The 22,165-nt window shown below is 35.0% G+C and overlaps 1 protein-coding gene across 6 annotated transcripts in view; it reads left to right on the forward strand.

The window, feature by feature from the left end:
- Window positions 1–22,165, forward strand: part of LOC111504042 (uncharacterized) — a 163,470-nt gene that overhangs the window by 42,882 nt on the left and 98,423 nt on the right. For 2 of the 6 annotated variants that reach the window (XR_012466769.1, XM_074180046.1), the window contains exon 1: window positions 4,934–5,354. The exons of 1 other annotated variant lie outside the window; for it this stretch is intronic. Coding sequence is in view for 4 of the 5 variants with exons in the window: in XM_074180046.1 (XP_074036147.1) it covers window positions 5,256–5,354 (99 nt within the window). In the remaining variant the exon portion in view is untranslated. Of the gene's footprint in view, window positions 1–4,929; window positions 5,355–22,165 lie in introns of those variants that run through there. 3 more of the 6 variants (XM_074180043.1, XM_074180044.1, XM_074180047.1) reach the window with 3 other exon arrangements.

Raw genomic sequence — 22,165 nt, forward strand, 5'->3', positions numbered from 1 at the left:
ATTCAGAAAGCAAACAAGTCTTGTTTCAACTATTTTTTCTATCAATTTAGCCATTGCAGAGATTAGGGAAATTAGACGAATACTTGATGGACCATTGATATGTGTTTTGTTGATTTAAATTATTTATAAAAACTAAATTCACTAAAACTTTTTTTCACGTACAAGGACAGTAACAATGATAAGAGAAATTCATTCACAAGCAATGTTTCCAAAATTCTTGGTTACGATTTCCTACGGTGAACTCTATGCACTCCATACCCATGCCATAGTATACCATATACTATATATGCAATACATAATCATTTGTTGAAAAATGTACCTGAAATAAACCCACATAAATGTCTGAACATTCATAGTAGCCGCCCTGGGCTTCCAATTTATTAAGTCCTTCACTGTGAGAAGTGGATTTGAACCATTCCCCCATCCTTCAACAAAACAATCCTGGATTGTTGTCGTATCATGGGTACCTATAAGTCGAAGTGAAATAGTCATGAATTCCGTAGACATTTCCACTTCATGTTTATGTGTCCTTCTAGCATGAGTTTATGTATTGGCATTATTGTTGAATGGCCAAAATAATAACAATAATAATAAAAAATGTACAAAAAGTAAAATTATTCATTAAGGTTTTTGAAAGTAAAAATAAATTATAAAACAACATTTTGGAAATGAAATCATATGACAGATTGGAAATAGAAATTTCGAAACATTCATCTCTCCCGACATATCTACACAGTAAATTCTAGTAGTTGCCTGTTGGAAAACATTATAGGGTCTTCAATTAAGTACTTCCTATCTTAAAATTTGAACAAAACAAAGTTTGTGTGAGATATCGAAATTTCTCATTCGTTCGGAAGACCTATTGATGCCATTATGTACCACGACTTTTCTGGGTGGTGCGCATCTGAAACGTCCAATTTTTCATGGCTCTGGCGCATAAATCAGGCTGAATTTGACCGATGGCATTGATTATGGTAGCTTTGGGGACCGCTGTGGTATGTGGCTTATTCGCATACACCTCCGACTTGAGAAAATCCCACAAGAAAAAACTAAAGGGGTCAAATCGTACGATCTTGGTGGCCAGTTCACATCACCTCCACATGAGATGACCATGCTTTTAAATTGCTCGACCAGAATATCCAAACTGGAATGAGCTTTGTGGCATGTTTAGCCGTCCTGTTGAAACTACATGTCGTTGGTGTTCAGATCATCTAATTCAGGCCAAAAGAAGTTGGTAGTCATCGACCTATAGTGCTCGCCATTGACATGGTCTGGCCAAAGTCGTTCTCAAAGCAATATGGATCGATGACGCCGCCAGCCCAATATCCACACGCATTCATCCAGAAATTGCCAACTGCTCTCGCGCCCATTCAGCGAACACACGTCGTTGTCTATGGTCGTTTACCTTCAGTTCCTGGATCAGCTGAATTTTGTACGAATGCAAGCCCAAGTCACGACGCAAAAGTCTCCAAATTGTGGTCTGCGAAAGGCCGAGTTCTTGTGAGTGATGCAAAATCGACTGTCTTGGATCATTCTGCTTACTCTCACGGGCAGCGGCAATGTTTTCGGCAGATCTTGCATTTCGTCGAGGTATGAGTGTTGGTTGAACTTTTACTGAACCAGTGGACTCAACAGAATACCCATTTTGATGGAACAATTTTACTTTCTGAACGTGTTATTGACTGCTATATCCATCCATGGTGATTTGGCAAAACAAAATGAATGAAAGACAATCAATTCACAAATCAATTGTCAAAGTTTGGAAGTCCTTGTTGGAAGACCCTATAGTTTCCTGGCTAATACCACGTTGAACATCTAATTATATCCGACAGACATGTATGCAAGATACCGCACAGAGGTTAGTGTTGCAGATGTTTCTTGTTCATTCAATAGCAGGATCATCTTGAAATCAATCGAGTGGATCACCTACAGACCGGTTTCGAGATATTACATATCGTCAGTGCAGGAAAGATCCAACCGAAACAACCTGGATTCATTTCAACGATTCATTTCAACGCGGCTCGACTGCATGTATGAAACCTTCTTCTGAGAGATTGTTATCTAGTTACAGCTCCATCTCGTGAACAAAGCCCCAAGCAGGGAAGAAATATCCCATCTCTACACAGAAATCAAAATAATTTCGAAGACAGTATCAAGGAGAGATAAATACATAAAAGAAAATAAAATATTTCTTTTATTTGTGAAATTATAAAACAACGATGAAAATAAAAACAACAATAAAAATTAATTGGCACTCCGGGGCGACTTCATTGATTCCAGTGGCGCATTTGCTTTTTCAGCTGCAGGAAAACCCGGAAAAACCTGCAGCACCACATTATCTGAAGATTTTGATCTGCCAATGTCCTCTCTCTCTCTCATAAAACAAATGTGGGGTGTCTCCAGAGGCTCCAATAAATTCAATGCATCGCCAGAAAACTTCGTGACATGACTAAAGTCAAACCTAAAGCAGTCCGTTTCTTCTTTGACCAAGGCGTAATAATGACCAAATTCAAAGCCAGAACCACAGTGGACAATGACTGCATGAATATTATAACAGTGGTTTGCTAGATTGAAATGTTCACCTTTTTCGAACCTTCGAAAGAGTTTCTTGCTTCCATCAGAGGTTGAGTCTTATTTGAAAATCATCAGTGTTGTTATTAGATTGACTGGTGCCTCAGCTATACTTGTTTCCTTATAACAGTCAGTTAGTTTGGTGCACCTGTAAAAATTCCATTTTCAGATGATTCAACAATAACCTTTGCACGGACTGGTTATTAGTCATATTAGGAAACGCTAGATGAAGTTCCAAAAATTCACATAAATTTTCGCTACCTCTTGAACATTTACTACAAAGTAAACAAGTGAGGATTTTTTCAGAAAAAGATTTACAAACACAAGACGAGATGGCCTGTACTGAATCATTCCATCTAGTGCGGTCAGGAGTATTGATTTTGCTAAGGAGTATCTAGTAGACTTCAAAGACTCCAGGAAATCGGTTGGAGAGAAAGATGATACATTCTTACGAAATTGCAGCTGCATGAAGAGGTGTTTGAGTTTGATGAATAAGTAGGAAAAGTTCCCGTTCTCATTCATCATTAAAACCTCGTTCTTGAAATTCTTCGTTATGAACAACACTTGTAAAATGCTATTCATGCTATTCAATCCAATTTCCTTCTCTAGATTTTCAGGACAACTTTCTACTGATTCATAAGGAAGAACATGTTTCACAGAATCTCTATAAGAGCCATTTCTCAAGCTGCGATCGATCCGTCTAAGTGAAGAAGGGTTTCGTAAAGGGATCGATTCGGCTCTTGCTTCATGAAGCTCTTCCGCTGAAAGGGAACCAGAACTACGGGGACTGCAACTCATATTTGGGGGGCAAGAATGACCTAAGTCCATTGACTGCACTGAAAAAGAAGAAGGTGGATCAATCACTTGTGGATTAACCTTGATAGGAGACTGATGAATATTCACATATCTCGGCTTGTTTCGAAGAGATTTCAGTTCCGTACTGAAATTAGGGCAATGCATGATCTCGTCAAAATTATGTGAAGGAGGAATAGTTCCAAGGACCGAAGCAGCATTGCCACGTTGAATAGCAATAATAATTCTTTTCATCAAAAAAGAAGTAGAACGGTGATTTTCCGTTGCTTGGCCTATTCTCCTTCCCAGTTCATGAACGATTAACAGCGACTCCGGGCCATAAATACCAGTTGTTACCAAGATTTTGCTATGTTTTTTCTTTTCTCGCCAGACAATGCTGTAGTTCCGGCAGACTTCGAACTTCTGGCTGGATGGGAAGCCGCGACCGTGTCAACGCAAGTGAAGTGCCATACCACAGGTTTACCGTATTCCCATGGTATGAGAGAAAATAAATATTTCGAAATAGAAATCTCGAAAAATTCATATCTCCCATCGTACCTAATATACACAGAAGGTTCTGGTGAAACAAAAAACTGACACACCTCAGCATATTTTGATGTTTCATAAAGCTCAAATCAGACCTTCTTTGGAGTATTGTTCTCATGTATGGAGCTCTACCCCCAAACATTCCCTGAAGTTGCTGGATTCCATTCAGAAGAGAGCCATCCACCTGATTGGAGATGCGAACATCACTTGCAACCTTGATAGCCTGGAACATCGAAGAGAGGTTGGAGATTTGTCTCTCTTCTATAGATAATTCCATGGGAAGTGTTCAAATGACTTGGCACATTTGATTCCACCAAGAGCGGTACATATTAGAAATACTCTACGAACTGTGGCTGCTCATCGTTTTAAGGTTCAACTCAGTACACCTTGAAGGACTCTTTAAACTGGTGAACTACGTTAATGTGGAATAAACTTTCTGAGAACGTTTTTCCAGCTATTCAAATTCAATGTTAATCGCTGCTTTCGCACAGGCACCGCTCTGAGAGCGCCTTAAGGATTTTTCAGTAGTGTTTGTGTTTTCTCTTAAAATAAATCCTGCAAGACTTAACTCTGTAAGGTACCTTGCATGCATGTCTGTCGGATTTAATTCAATGTTCAGCGTGGTATTAGCCGGGGAAGTAGTTGTTTTCCAGCAGGCATTTACCAGAACTTACTGTGTATGTACGATATTTAATTTCGAAATATTAATTCTCTTATATGATTGTATCTCCCATCGATACAGTCTTCGGAATCATTTTGATTGCAGTTATATATGATATTGTTTGCAATATCAAGTTGGATTGTATCAAAATACTTTTTCAGATTTTAGATACCTATCTGAACAGTACCTACTAGAATCTTCTCGTAGATGAAGAACCAAGAATATTTCAAATGTATTCATTTCCCATTTACTTATTCTCAGAAAGGTACCAAGTTTTCAGTCTGAATCCTACCCTGTGTGGTAATAAAAACCAAATAACGTTTTTTCCAACAATGCTAACATTCTGCCGATCTTCCCTTCGCCTATCTAAAAACATGTGTCCAAAAAGAAAGAACGAATATTTGACATGTTTTGTTAGTTACTCTGATTTCATTTCAGTCTTGTGTTATTTGTGCCGGTGTTCTATGATTCAATATTCATAAGTGCCATTGTTTTGCCATGGTTAGCCAAACAACTTTGTTTAGTAGTACATTTTGAACGTGCAGTAACAATTGTCAATATCATCATCTTATGAAATTTATAGGAGGTACAATACAATTCCGAGAGAAATCACTTGGAAGATTCGAAAAACAGCGACAAGCTGCAGTTATAATTTCAATAGTGTTTGGTCAGAAGAATATTGACAATGAGTCCATGGAATATTTGGCAAGGTGTTAACCAATTTCCATTTTTACCTTTACAAGTTATTGGCTCTTCCTCTCATGGAATATGGAACAGATTGCAGGTGAGTTTAATGATTTTACTTTTATTATTTCTCTCAGCGGAGAGTGGTGAAACAGTATCATAAAATTGTTAGATGTTCAAAACAAAACTGAAAACAGAATATTTGACATTCCAAATATTGGAGCGATCTGATATATTGACGTGATAAAAATTAATTACTTATAAATATATACTTCATTGCACTGTCATGAAACTGCTGGTTACAGTGTTGCCAGACTGTTGTGGATTTCTCTGAATAGAAAGTTTCCTGAATGCTTATCCGAATATTCGCATTTTTGTTGTGAACCGCAAAATAAAAATCCAATGAGCAGTCATACTTGTACGGCACTTGTAGGCAAGTCTGAAAAAATTACTGAAAAATGATTCGGAATGTTAGAGCCAGCCTTTTTGTTGGAGGTATGGGTTTTGTAATATTAAAGGATTATACCATTAATAACAGTTGTACGATAATTGAACACAAAAAAGAAATTGCTGAATCAACAGTGATCTAAACATAAATTTCAATATTTGTTCTGGTCCTAAAAGTAAGGAAATTTGACGTTTAGACCATTGACAGCGAGCTGAAGGAGAATATCCGTACACAGTTGCCAAGTTGCACAGAACTCCTAGCTTAGAATTTCTATTTTGGTGATATTTCGCTTAATAGTTAATGATCATTGATGAGTTTCACCAAAATGTTGCAAATGATTCATAGATAACATACGCAAGCTCAAATTGATTTGTAGTGTCGTAGTAGAGGGAGGGAAAAATAATTGAATTGTTTTCGCTCAATAGTAGATGATCTTCAATGAATGTTTTACCAGATGTATTTGAAGAAGTTGGAATAAATTATTCCAGGCATCTATAAGTATCTGAAACCAGTATTAATAAAAAATTACTTATATTCTATGATTCCATGAATTTTCCTATTCGCAAGTTGAAATATTTCAACTTTTTTGCGGTACTTGAGGCAACGGTTTCAGTCGAAAAACTTTACAAAATTCGGACAAACATACTATACCTTTCACTATGATCTCAATCCCACATTACGGAATATCAATGTTGAATATATACCTTAAATATAAAATATATTCCCAAAAAAATGGAACCATCAGATTTTTGGGTACTCACCAATCACAAATATTTATCGACAGGATTAGTGTATAGAAGGGGTTGCGAAATTAAAACGGACTTTGAAAAAGTAGGTGGAGAATTCCGTGGCGGCATTTGAAGTTAATTTAGACATTCTTGAAAAATATTTTATTGAGTCATTTATGCGTTATCTGGCAGAGAAATAGTTCAGTTATTTGTTATTTTTTCATTATTGAGAAGTTTTTGGCCGTTTTCTATTTGAGTCGGTAGTTTTATTTGGAAAGTGTTAACCATCCTCATTTGTGTGAGCTTGATAAATTGTAAATATGTAGAGGTTGTATGAAGGCTATTTTCCGGGTTTTCTGGCACTCAACCCCCGGGGGGGGGGCTATTTGACCGGAACCTTTTTAAAGAAAATTATAGAATTACTCACTATTTGCTTATCTCAAAATGATTTCCAACTACTTAGATGTTGAGTTTTATTGTAGATAATTTTGTCACAGACAAATAGTGAATCCAAAATTTTCTGATCTACTACAGAATTTACACAATTCAATTGATGGAATACATTGAGCTGGTTGGTTATTTATAAATATAGTGATAATAAAAACGAAAAATCAAACGATCATCTTATCGTTCCTGATCGTTTTTTCCTCCTTCTCTGAAAACTTTCACGATGGAACTGGTGAACATTAATTCATTATTTTCGACTATAAATTGTCTCATATTTTGTAGGTAGAAATTGTTTGCTGAAATGATAATATCCATGAATCTAAAAATTGCGATTTTTGTGATTTTTCTACTTTAATCGCGTTCAATCGCTATTCAAATTCGTTTCTGTACATGGGGATCTCGTAAACGATAAGAGATAGAGTGTCGGTTAAATTGTGGAAAAGTTGCGTATTTTAGAGACCTATTAAATTATGTGAAAAAATAGAATATAGCTTTTTTGGTCCTGGAGATATACAGAAAAAACCAAAAAATCCCAAATTATTTGATTGCCTATATTTTCTTTATTCGCAGACATATTGAAAATCTGTCCACATTTTGCTTTTGGCACTCGATATGGGCAATAAGAATATGTCTATGAAGCTTTAATACAGGGTGTCATCTGACTTGGGCCACCCCCATCTTTGAATTTTTAAATACGGACCTGTATTTTTTGTTGTAGTTTTTGGATCGTAGACGTTCACCAAATACTGAGAAATCAAATTTTATTTTATATTTCGAGATTTTTCAGTAATATTTGATTGTAATTGGTTGAATTATTCCCTTTTAAATTACGGCCCTGGAAATTGACTGAGTTAAATAAAATCACAATAGCAACTTTCACGTCTCCCTATGTACCGTAGAGTTTTTCAAATTTTTTTTTTTCATTTTCAGCTACCTATTCATATCTTCTCCATTGCTCCCAGCGTTTTCTACAATGAACTTCGAATAAGAAAACCTTTTATGATTATCTGAAACATCTCTACATATATGTGTTTCGATGAGCAGAAAAATAAATGATAGCAATGATAACATCCCAAACGAACATTATAATTGTAATGAAAAATGAAATGAAGTAATTTATATACACAAAAAAATTAATGGCGCAATAAATGTTCGAATTGGAGTCCTTCCATTTCGAGACAAATAATGGGCCAATAAGATGGCCTGCAAGATCACCAGATCTTATCATTTTGGACTATTGTTTATGGAAGACATTGAAAAATAGGATTTACGCTCGCAGAGAGATAGAAAATGTGGAAGACTCGAGATTGAGGATTTTGAATGATTTCGCAACAATGCAGCAAATAAGTGTGTTAAGGGCAATAAATAATATGAACAACCGAGTTCAAAAATGACTCGAAAAGGAAGGACTCCAATTAGAACATTTATTATGCCATTATTTTTTTTTCATTGTAGAAAACGCTCGGAGCAATGGAAAAGATATGAATAGGTAGCTAAAAATGAAAAAAATCTTGAGAAACTCTACGGTACATAGGGAGACGTGAAAGTTGCTATTGTATTTTTATTCAACTCGGTCAACCAACTTCCAGGGCCGTAATTTGAAAGGGAATAATTCACACAATTATAATCAAATATTACCGAAACATCCCGAAATATAAAATTTAATTTAATTTCTCAGTAGGAAGTGAAAGTCGAGGATACAAAAACTACAACAAAATATACAGGTCCGTATTTAAAATATCAAAGATGGGGGTGGCCAAAGTCAGATGACACCCTTTATAAAAAATTAATGGGCATATTCTGATAGTCCACATCAAGTGACAATAGCAAAATATGGAAAGATTTTCAATATGTCTGCGAGTAAAGAAGATATGGGCAAAAAAATAATTTGGAATTTTTTAGTTTTTCCGGTATATCTCCAGAACCAAGAGAGCTATATTCGATTTTTGTACATCATTGAATAGGTCTCTTAAATACGCAACTTTGCCACAATTTAACCGACACTCTACCTCTTATCGTTTACGAGATCCTCATGTACAGAAACGAAATTGAATAGCCCTGTATATGATGAATAATGACCTCCGTCTTTTGAATACTGATAGTCCCAGAATTTGTAGATCGTAAACTTCTTGTTGAAACAATGAAACAAAAATCTAACGATCATTTTATTTGTGTTTCTGGTAGATTTTACTCCGCTTATGAAAAAATGGTGAAAACTGATCCTCTTCTTTCGATTACGGGTAGTCTCCAATATTTTGTGGGTCACAAATTTTCTGCTGAAATAATGATAATGATGAGCAAAAACCTTAAGTTCATCATTTTCTTGTTTCTTATACAATTATTCCGTTTTGGAAAACAAATCTATTCTATGACTGTGATTATGAATGATCTTCTTTCGAATGCCGTATTTCTCATATTTTGCAGGTCGTAAACTACTTGTCAAAATAATAATAATAAATCTGCCCATCATTATAATTGCGTTTCTGGTATTTTATATTGCTTATTCAAAACTTTTCATGATGAAAATGGAGCATATTCATTCTCTTTTTTTATTACACGCTTTATATTAGCTTCACCTGTATATATGTTTGTAACTCTCTTTTTTATTTCATATTGGGATCTGTATTTGACAGAATTATCGACATTATTCCTTGATCTATTCGCGGGTAGATGGCGCTGTACGTAACCTCCTTGATATAATTCGAACAAACTTTACATGTATTTCTTCATTTAAAAAAAGTATTTTTTTATTAACACGCGCTTGCCGCCTTACTTGTAACCCTCCTTCCTTTCTGGAATCTGAAAATATCAACGGTCATTTTTCTAAACAATATACGGCTGATCGACCCTAAAGTTAAGATAAAATAAATATAGTTTAAAAAGACTAAAAACACGCTTTTATAGCATACGAAACTAAAAAATGAAAAATAAAAAAAAAACACGCTTTTAAAGAACATCGAACTAAAAAGTTAAAAATATTTTTTTAATAAGCTTGAAACAATAACGAACGAAAAATACTAGTATTATTGTGAAAAAAGCGTGGGCGCTTTCTGCCCACGCGCCCGTCGCTTTCTTTACAATAATACTAGTATTTTTCGTTCGTTATTACTTTTAGCTTACTTAAAAAAATATTTTCAACTTTTCAGTTCGATGTTCTTTAAAAGCGCGTTTTTTAGTTTTTTAAACTATATTTATTCCATAACAGGTTGTCCCTCCACCTTGTAAATCACAAATTGTCTGCTAAAATAATGGTAAAAATGACCATAAACTCAACTTTCATCATTATTGTGTTTCTGGTACAATTAATGCGTTTCTGAAAAAAAATCCAATCTTCTTTCGAATGGCGACTTTCTCATTTTTTTATAACGCAAACTAGTTGTCAAAACAATAATAATTTTTCATATTTTATAGTTCATAAATTGCCTGCTGAAATAATGATAGTAATGACCATACAATTTACGTTCATTATTTTTAAGCATTTGGTAGCATTATTACCTGTTCGAAAATAAGTCTCAAGAGTATGATGAATAACATTTTTTTCTTTCGAATATGTGTACTAAATTTTGCGCGTCATGAACTTCTTGTTGAAATAATGATAATGAACACCAAAAGTCTATGAGTCATTATATTGACGTTTCTGGTATTTTTTATTCCGTGTCTGAAATTCATCATAATGAGAATGGTGGATATATATTGATTCTCTGTTTTCTATTACACTTTTCCCATATTTAGTAGGTAATTTTTTATGGAATAATGATAATAATAACCATAAATTCAAAGATAACAATTTATGTGTTTTTTTACTATTGAATTTAGCAACCTTCATGAAGCATTCAAGTGGGTATTCCTACTTCGATAAAACGCAATGCTACTACGAAACCAAGGACTGAAAACATTCTGAAAGGCTGAATTATAATTTATAGTTATTAAGTCGATGGTTTATAAAACGCTTATTATTTTCTATACATCAGATATCTTCAAAAAAATATGTCAGATGTTCTACTCATGTCAGTAACAATATTATGTACTGAGTAAACTTCAATCAAAATATATATGCGTGTTGGTGGAATTATATTTTTTTCTAAAGGTAGATTTTCTCAAAGACAAAAACAAGCACCACAGAGAAATCCTTAAGGCGCTCTAAGAGTGGTGCCTGTGCGAAAGTAGTGATTCACATTGGATTTGAATTGCTGGAGATTAAATCTATTTAGAAAAACTTTCTCAGGAATTTCATTTGACATAAACGCACTTTTTCTAATGAAAGAGTTCTTGAACAGTGAAGTTCGAGGTGTAGTGAGTTGAACTTCATAACGATGAGCAGGCACAGTCCGTCGCGTATTTCTGGTATGTACCGCTCTTGGTGGAATCAAATGTGTCAAGTCACTTGAACACTTTCCGTGAAAGTATCTATAGAAGAGAGACAAGTCTCCAACCTTTCTTCCATTATCAAGGTTGCCCGTGATGTTCGCGACCCCAATAACGCGAATAGCTTTTTTCTGGAGGGAATCCAGCAGCAACTTCAGGGTATGTTTGGGGGCGGTGCTCCATACATGAGAACAATACTCCAAAGAAGATCTGATCTGAGCTCTATAAAGCATCGAAACGTGCTGAGGTGTGTACAGTTTTCTGGTTCGGAACAGTGTTACAAGCATTTGAGAAGCGGCTTTTGTAATTCCAGCGACATGATTGTGTCAAGACATGTTGGTGTCCATTTTAATTCCCCAACAAACTTATCGAAGCAGAAAGTGTAATTGTCTGACCTGACATTATTATATCCGGTTCGTAGACATTTATCTTTTTGGAGAAAACCGATGTCTGGGTTTTTGTGGCATTGAATTGAATCTACATACTTTCATCCCAATTCGAAATTACTTCTAGATCCTCAATAAGATATGCATACTCCTGCTGTTGGTGAAGATATGCATCCGCCGCCGATGTCCTGGGAAACTCCAGCGAGCAATCTTCCAAACCCCCTTCCTTGTATCGTCTATCCATTGCCAATTGGAACGGCAATAAAAATAAGAGTACAGTCATAAACATTTCTAGCCTGTGGCCCCTAGTCGCCCAGATAGTTAGTTAACGTGCTGAAAATGTAGTTGAGGAGTAAAGGCTCGACTAGCTGGACTGACTGAATACTAATTATTTGTCCGTTTCACAATATTTCTTTATCAGTGCCTTGTGTTCGTGGGGTTAGGTGAGATATTGAGAGGTTTTGTAAACCGATTTTTGAAAACTTCTTCTAGAGATCAATTACCCTAACACCAAACTGATATTTTTGCACTCGACGCGCGTTTCGCTAACAAGGTTACCATCTTCAGGAGGAGCAAATTGATACTGAATCTGAAGACAAGGGTTAGCTGTTTATATACCTGATGTTTTTTGGTCCGATGTGGACTTTGTTTGTTGAATGATGATTATTCTAATTGATTTTTCGGTAACTAACTAGTGAAACCACTACCTGCAAATTAATATATCAGCAATAGATTGAAAAGCGAACAAATTAATTTGCAGGTAGTGGTTCCACTAGTTAATTACCGAAAAATCAATTAGGATAATCATCATTTAACAAACAAAGTCCACATCGGACCAAAACACTTTAGGTATATAAACAGCTAACCCTTTACTTTAGATTCAGTATCAATTTGCTTCTGCTGAAGATGCTTACCTTGTTAGCGAAACGCGCGTTTTTTCGTTTAAACCATTCAAAATCGTTTTTGGGTACTTTCATCAATATGGGTTTCTGGAGACATTTTGAAACAAATGATAACATTATGTGTGAGGAATCTGTGTCAATCGACAGGGACCCGGAGTTTGAAAATAAGGACTTACATGTTCAAGTTCAGCGAGTAATTTTAAATATTCATGAATGCTTGAAGAAAGAAAACTGTCAAACTTCACAGAATGCTATTGTGAAAAGAATATGCGAGTTTACGAAACTATCTCGATCGACAATTCTTCGAGTCATTAAAATAGGGGATGTCATTGACCATGCAATGAAACGAAAACAAAGGAATAATAATGATGGTGCTACAAAAGATGTGATTCGGCGAACAATTTATGGTATATACCAAAAAAATTAAGTACCAACCTCGGAAATTATTTGCTATAAATTGCTCGACTATCCCACAAATCTTTAGAAACTCTACGATGTGTCTTATTGTCTTGTGGTTTCAAATATAAAAAATTGAATAATCGGATGGTCATAATGGAATCGACACGCATTGTTCAACTCCGACAAGAATATTTGAGGCGAATGAAAGCTACCGAGAATCCAGCAGACATATAATCTACCTCGACGAAACTTGGTTTGATACCCATGATGTTGTCAAATATGGCTGTGTAGACGAAACCAAGTATTGTGCTTTGAAAACACCTTCTTCAATGGGACAACGTGTTATAATTTTACATACCGGAAATGAAAGTGGTTTTGTACCTAACGCTTTGCTTCTGTCGGCCAAGAATATAAAAGATTCGTCTGCTGATTACCGCGAAGATATGACTGCGGGATCAGGATCAGACGCCTTGTTGATATTCAGCTGTTTCAGAATTTGTCTGACTAGACGTTGTCGAAGAGTAATTTCCGGCATTGTGGATTCTTGTGTGAGAATAGTGGGTGGTACCTTTCCCAGAAAATCGATTGTGGAGTGGGACGCAAATTATTCAGCTATCAGATTTAATTTTTCTATGGCTGTTGTTGCAATTGAAGCATCCGCTTGTGTCAGTGGTGGAATTGTGGATTTTGTAAAGTTTTGATCATCAGCTTTAGCTACCGACCAGAAGGATCAACACCCGTTGGGATTGGTAAAGGGTTTATTCCTAATTCTGTTAAGTTCTTTGCTTTCATTCATCCTAAGTTTGCAAGAATTGACAAACCTAGTTCGGTTTTCGGAAATGGTCTTGAAGATCCTCCCACTCAGTAGATCTGTAATGTAAAATTTTCCGCGGCTTAGATTGTTCGCCAACATTTATCGGCTGAAGTGAGTTTCTGATCAGAAGATCCCAATGTAGACCTTACAGTGACCGTGTGAATTTCAGGATTGGTTGTTAGATATAGATTCAGAAGACTAGCATATTCTCCATCACGGTCAGGAATCTTAGTCGACTCATTTATGATCTGAGTAAGTCCGCTGCTTATTGCAAAAGCCTCAGCTTCGCGACTTTGTTCGTCGTTGATATTTGTGAATATTGAAGTCACCGAAAATGGAAATTTCGGCGTTGGGATAATTGGTTTGCAGAAAGTCAATGGTGTTTGGAAGTGAAGAGAATAGTGTCCTATATTGTGTATCGCTTGGTTGTCGATAAACGCAGCATATGAATTTAGTTATCTCCTGTGATATCATTTTCAACCGTATAACATCAAAGTTTTGGGATTCCAGCATTTCTTTTCGTTGACAGGAGAGATCGCTTCTGATAAAAAGATATATATCAAAGTTACGTCTGAATCGAGAGTAGAAATCATAGGGATATAGATAATTGACAGGGTTTGTTGAAGCTCTGACTTTGGTTTCTGTGACTGCAAGAATATGAGGATTTGCAGATGTCGGTGCACTGAGTTTGTATTTGAGTTGAGTCCTCTGATGTTGCAGAAATCGATTTTGAAGTGATTAGTGGGCCTCTTAGCAATTGCATTTACCATTAGCTGATGTTAGGAAGATCCTGTTGACTGTCAGAAATAGTGGTTATCGAATAACTTATGCAGGGTGATGCCCTCAAATCATCCCCCACCCGGAGATCCGATCAGGGGGCTATTCTACCTCCGGAATATTCTGACACTAAGAGCACTATCATGCAATTTTTCCTTATATCCTCACCTTTGAAACCGAAAACAGCGGCACATTAAAGAAACGTTATCCCAAAAGAAACTTCACGCTGCCCAAGCCGCTGTGATGGTATCAAACCGGGCGATGCCGGGTGAGACCAGCATCCACCATTTATAGATTTGAAAAAACTTGAATCCATATGAAACTGTCACAGTTATATATTTTTATTATAACCTTATATTCAGGCTCAGCAAAATTTCGGTCAAATATCTTCAATTATCGTTTTAAAAATTTCACATATTCCAATTTTACATAAAATGTTAATATCAATTCATATACGTTAAAAATTTTGAATCTTTGTAATATTTATTTTCTCGATGTACCTATGTATCTTCCCGTGATATACAGTCATCAGACTGATTTGATTTCTATTGGACAGATAGCTGCCTCTTTTGAAACAGAATTAATCTACATCTGATCTCGATTCATATAGACTTATTTCCCTTATCTCCGCCATGTGTAAGGTTGTGTAAGATTCTGAACGCCAGACTATAGTTTTTCCTAGAGCAGAATTACCAAATAATTATTCAACAAAGTGGATTTCGAAACAACCGGTCAATAACAGACAATCTGGTTATCTTACAGTCAGTCACCCACATAGCAATAGATATTCCAGGTATATTTCATGAATATACATTTAAGGATATTGTATTATGCTATGAATATGCCATGGATATATATATATATATATATAATATATATATATATATATATATATATATATATATATATATATATATATATATATATATATATATATATATATATATATATATATTCCAGGGAGAATATTCCCTGGAAGTGCTTCTGGCGAACCTTTGATATATTTTAAGAATATTCTTGGAATATCTTATAATATTCTCAGAATATCTAAGGTATATTCTATTAAGAATATTCCAGGAATAGAACCCGAGGAATATTCATAAAATATTCAGGATATTCTTAGTTTATTGTAGGAATATACAATAGAGAAACACCATAGAATATTCTTTAAATATATTTTATGAATATTCTAGGAATATTTGGAATATTCCAAGAATGTGACGAGTAACCGCTATTAGGCATGATACAAGATTCACACAAGTAATAAAACACATAATATTCATAAACAAATATATTTTAAAAACAATATACACTGAAATATTTGACGTTTCAACCAATATTAAAAATAAAAAATCTAGTTCAAAATATTTATTCACTGAATAAAATATTCCTGAATACTGTCATATTACAAATATTAGAAATGTATTCAAATTAGGATGTTCCTACTCTCAAACAAATGTATACTAAAAAATATACCAAAATAACAACTCTGTGAATTCATCAGCACTAATTAAAAAATAATAAATATATCATTTCATTGAAAAAGAAAAAGTGTATTACATCAAGAAATAGATTAGGTTTCTCACTTGAAAAAATAAATCCACAAATGAAGTATTTAAAATGAGTGGTATGATGGGTTCTCCAATGAATTTCACTTACTTAAAGTTATCCAAACTTTGCTCACCAGAATAGTTTTCCTTATATTTGTCCAACAATGCATCAGCCAGTGTTTCAATAGTAATACCTGGAACAAAATGTACATTAACGTTCATTATCACTATTTGAAAGTGGCACAATAAAACTGGAATAAAAATCAAATAGATATTTTTCGCATAGGTTACTCATGAACATTTACAACATTTTATGACTTGGAGAGCAACTTGCATTGTCTTGTTGAAAAGTACTCATTACGTTTTCAGTTCCTTGGCGCACCTGCCTGTACCAGGTACCACTCTGTTTCCTTTTGGGCAAATTGATACTATCTTGAAAAGAGTGATAAAAATTATGAAAACAAATGATACAAAAGAATGTGTCATTCACTTACTTTTCTCTATTGAAGATACACAACTGAAATCACTCTTGTTCAAACATGTACTTAATCAAACCAACAAATCCCACATACCAACTCTCCTCGAACCTAAAATGAGGTAGAGTAGGTTAATCACCATGATTTTACTATCGATACTATTGCATTTTAATTACTTTTCTTGAAGACTGAATCTATGCAATTCTCCTGTTTGAAGATCCAAAATCAAACTATTCGCTGTACTGCAAATTGGACAACCCCAAATTATAAATGGTACACTGAACGTGACAGAATTATACTTTGATAATAACACCAACACACCATGCATTACACACGCGAACCTGCCACGTCAACCGCCATGTTGAATCAAATGTCGAATTTAACGCAAATGTACCATGCATTAAGGGACAGCCGCTTTCACAGAGCTTATTCGACTGTCGCGCGCTACACTTCAATTGACCAATGAGAAACGTTTACTCCAATTCTTCACTTCCCCATTTCTCTGTTTCCAGCATTTTTCGCTTTGTAATTAAATAATTTCAAATACAAAAAGGCAAATAGGATGAGAATTAACCAATTCATTGAGGCAATTGGTTCATTTATTGGCCCATTCAAATTTTTTTGTCGTTTCCAACAGTTGCTGTTGGAGCAATTCATCCAGAATCTTCGCGTTGAGTTCAAAAATTGGTTAACACTATCAGGGTTATATACATTAGGTTATGCATTCGATTGAGATCTTCAAATATTTTAGTTTTTAATAATATTGAATTATTTGAATACGTTATCATAAGATAATTCGAAATTCCATTGTATAGAATATTCCAAAATATACCGTGGGGATATATTCTAAGAATATACCATATGGTATATTCGATCGACAATATTCTTAGAATATTCAAGGGAGAATAATCCATTTATAGACATTCTATGCACATTCTTTCGGGAATAATCCTGCCATATTCATTCAAGCATATTCTATGAATATTCCAAAGGCATGTATATATTCCAAGAATATTCTATGAATATTTGGAATATATACGTTCGTTTTATGATATACAGGGAATATTCCATGAATATCTAGTGCTGTGTGGGTCCACGAGTCTTTCGCAAATCGACACAATGTTATATACATCTTTTTTATATGTCGAGCATTTGAATCGCAACGTATTGGAACAGATGAAAAAGTGTAGCAAGTAGGAAACCTACTTGCTTTTATGGAATATTTCTTAAAAAACAGATCCTTTTCTGTGAGAGCTAGTGGCATAGACTCGGAGCGAAGAAACCTCAAAAACGGAAAGCCTCAGGGATCATCATTGAGCGACACCCTCTTCCTTATAGCCTGTTTTAAAAAATCTGGTTGAAATAAGTTTTTCCGTTAACCAGCTGTCGCACCCCTATGAATGACAACCCTCAGAAGTCGAAACTTGTGCGAACTAAGGACCAACGAGATCTTACCTTTTAACGTGTGATTTCTAAGACATCTTGAAGAATATCAAATTCCCCTGTCAACGGATTTGTATACACGAATGATCTAGTCCTATTTGTCAGTAGCAGGACTGTCAACACATTGGAGTCATTTTTTCCGGAGGCGATTTCAAGTCTTCAATTATGGGATTCCAGTTTTCATCAACGAAAACCAAATGCCTCCAATTTTCCAAACAGCAAGCAACTACTTTATCAAACTTTACGCTTAATAGCCAACAAATAGAATTCGTTGAGGAAACTAAATATCTTGGCATGACATTTGACCATAAACTGAACTGGAAGACCCATATTTGTAATATTGAGAAATCTTGTCAGAATTGTATGAATCTGATGAAGGTTTTGTCCAATCACACCTGCAATACCTTGTTAACCATCTATGATCCAAATTAGACTATGTGTGTATTTCCTACTCTACTGCAAAAAAGTCAGCTCTTAAACACCTTGATGTTATTCAGCATGTCGCCATTAGGATAGCCTTAAGAGCATTTCATAGTAGTCCAGTGGAAAGTTTACTTATTGAAGCAGGAGAACAGCCCCTTAATCTTCGCCGTGAATACATGACCATAACTTATGCTGCAAGAATTTCCGCTGATAAAAACAACCCCGCGCATCACTATACCTTCAATAACAGATTCCCCCATCTTTTTGCATTACCACTCTACGCAAAAATGTCAAAAATTCTTAAAAACGTCATGTCATCTGGTGTCTGCTCTTCACCACCATCATGGACCATAAAGATCTCATCCTGTAACACCCAACTCTTCGCTCACAGGAAAAATGATACCCCATCAATTCTTATTCAGAAAGCTTTCTCCGAATTAATCTCCAACTACAAGGAATACAATCACTTATACATAGATGCCTCGAAATCTTCAAAGTGTGTGGGAGCAGACGTCGTCATAAGAGATACGGAGAATGCTTTTCGTCTGCCGCGAATCTGTAGTGTTTATAAATTTGAATTGTACACCACAGTCCAAGCCGTAGCACACTGTTAAAGACTGTAAGATAACTCTGTTATTTTAATTGATTCTCTCAGCTCAATCTACGGAATCGTATAACCAAGCAATGCACTGCTTGTTCGTATTAAGGAAGAGTTAACCAAGCTAATGCAGGATCAAAAATGTATTGAACTAGTCTGAATACCTTCCCATACTGGAATCAAATGCAACGAGAAAGCCGATGCAATATCACCGTTACTCCTTCCGTAACTCTGTTTGAACAAATTCCCCACAAAGATAACTTCAATACAATAAGGAAACTACTAACAAACACTTGGAAAGAAAGATGAATGGCCACGAAAACAAATAAATTACGAGGGATACATCCAGACATGCGCTCCCAGAAGTACCAATCGACCCAAAGAAGACATCAAGTCATTCTTAGTCGTCTCAGAATCAGACACATAGGACTAACCATCAACACCTTATGAGGAAAGAATATGCTGCGGAATGTGATGCCCGTGGTATGATCAACAGTGTGAAGCACTATTCGTGAAGTGCCCATTTTTTGAATATGAAAAGACAAGAGACAGGACTTTCCAGTGATCTCAGTTCTGCATTAGAAGTAGGGAACTTGAACTCTTTATTATCTTTTTTGAAATATATTCGTATAGATTAGGAATCACACGTTAAATGGTAAGACCTTGTTAGTCCTTAGCTCGCACAAGTTTTTCAACCTCTGAGAGTCGTTCGTATGGGTGCAACAGCTGATTAACGGAAAAACAGATTTAAAACAGATAAATAGATTGGATAGAATATAATTATATCTTATTGTTCCTCCGCTAATAACCCCTCGCGGTTGATGCGGTTGTTTAAAAAAAAAAACTATGTGCTATGTGCTGACAGCTGACATTGTCAATTGTTTTGTGTCTCTCTCTTTGTTCTTCAACCACATGGCTTTTACCGGTAATCCATAATTTTAAAACAAATAACGATTTTTAGTAAATTTCAATTCAATATTATTCTTTGTATCCTGTGAGGAGTCAACATCTTTGAATTTAATGATTTGTTTATTGTATTGACATGTTTCAATTGTTCAAATGTAACATTCTTTTCGACACGGCCTACCTCACTGAAAGTAAGTTGTGACCTTTCATATTAATAATTTTTATATTGTATCACCATCATACAAATTTTGTAGCTTTTTCCTGAAGATGATAATAAATATTGGAATAACTTGTGTTATAAGAGTACACTTTCGTTCTGCTGATCACCCAAAGATAATTCCCAAGTTTTGTTCTTAACTACTCAGCAAAGACTGAGATATATATATATATATATATATATATATATATATATATATATATATATATATATATATATATGTATATAATTTTATTTTTACATCTTTATACAGTGTGTAAAAGAAAATGGAATAAATTCATTATTTCGGTTACTGTACATATTTAAAAGAAATTCCGAAACACTTCGAATGTAAATTATAATTTTATATTCTTCTACGCAAAAATGTCACCCCTGCCTTCAACCCCCTTTGAATGACAGGTACAACCCACAATTTTTTAAATGGGAAGTATAGGTTTGTGATATATCGTTTGAAAGGTATCTTCATCCTGTATTCAAAAATGTTATCGCTTTTGAATTTATTGCAACAATTAAGATGAAATAAATTAAAATCATGTGGATACCGAAATTCGATAAAATACACTCAAAAACTGAAATGTAATGCAACATCCTATTCTCAAATAAAACTGTCTTCCAACATTATTTAACATATCAGACGTGACCGACCTAATCGTGAATCATTTAAATCTGAAAGTTCAGTTTTGTACATATTGCTCTTTACATATCCCCATAAAAAGAAATCTAATGATGAAAGATCAGGTGATAGCGCTGGCCATTCAATCGATCTTCGCCTCCCTATCCACCGATTGGGAAATGTTGTATGGAGGTATTGCCGGACATTAACTTGGTAATGTGGTGGTACTCCATCCTGATGAAACCATATCGTATTCACTGGAACTTGAGGGTTTCCTGGATCAGTATATAAATTTGTTAAATTTGGAATGACATCATTTTGAAGTAGTGCCAAATAATTATCGCTATTCAAGTTGCCCTGGGACCAATGATATGGTTTTCTACAATCCCTGCCCAAACATTAACCTTTTGAAAGTATTGCGTGTGTTCTTTTCTCATCCAGTGAGGATTTTCCGTTGACCAGTAGCGGAAAATTTGCCGATTAGCATGACCGTTAAGAGACAAAGTACACTCATCAGAAAACATAACTTCTTCTAATTGGATGATATTGTTATCCAACATCTCCATCATTTGCTCACAAAAATAAGTTCTTCTATCGTAATCGTCTTCCATGAGCTTCTGAGTAGGTATCATTTTATACTGATGCATTTTATTTTATTTTAATATGGTTACTATCGATGTATTGCTAATATTGAATGTAGTGGATGCCTGTCCACTCGATGTATGTGGGTTTTCCTCAAACTCCAGTACACATCTAATTTGAGTTAACCACTCATTGCATTGGCAGCTGCTTTTTTTATCTGCCCCACATGACCAAGCTCGCGAAACTGCTTCTCTGTTTTGCTTATTGTTCCTTGAGATATGGGCAGTAAATTAGGAAATTTCTCATGAAATAGGCGAGCTAATTCCTGTTGTGTTTGGGTTTTATTTCCGTAACCAATCATTTTTAAAACTGTTATTTTATGCATTTCCTTTAATCTAACCATTTTTCAAACTTGAAGTTAACAAACTCTAAACTTAAATTAAAATAATGACAACTGATGTTCTAACATATAAAACAAGTTGACAAAGGCTATTTAAACTAACGTTGCTACGGAAATTATTTGCAGTTTTTTACAGGATTCCATCTAAAAAGAACATTGTTATGGTTTTTGCTCACTTTCTTATTATCAATACCTCAACATGAAATAAGTTTTGAGTATATTGCAATAAGTTTTGAGTGTACTTTATCGAATTTCGGTAACCACATGATTTTTATTTATTTTATCTCTATTGTTGCAATTAACTCAAAAGCGATAACATTTTTGAATACAGAATGAAGAGACCTTTTAAACGATATATCACAAGCCTATACTTCCCGTTTAAAAAATTGGAGGTTGTACCTGTCATTCGACGGGGGTTGAAGGTAGGGGTAGCATTT

This window comes from Leptinotarsa decemlineata, unplaced genomic scaffold (assembly GCF_025532065.1).
Source record: "Leptinotarsa decemlineata unplaced genomic scaffold, Ldec_3_MD MMD2_tig00026282_RagTag_RagTag, whole genome shotgun sequence".
Lineage (NCBI taxonomy): Eukaryota > Metazoa > Arthropoda > Insecta > Coleoptera > Chrysomelidae > Leptinotarsa > Leptinotarsa decemlineata.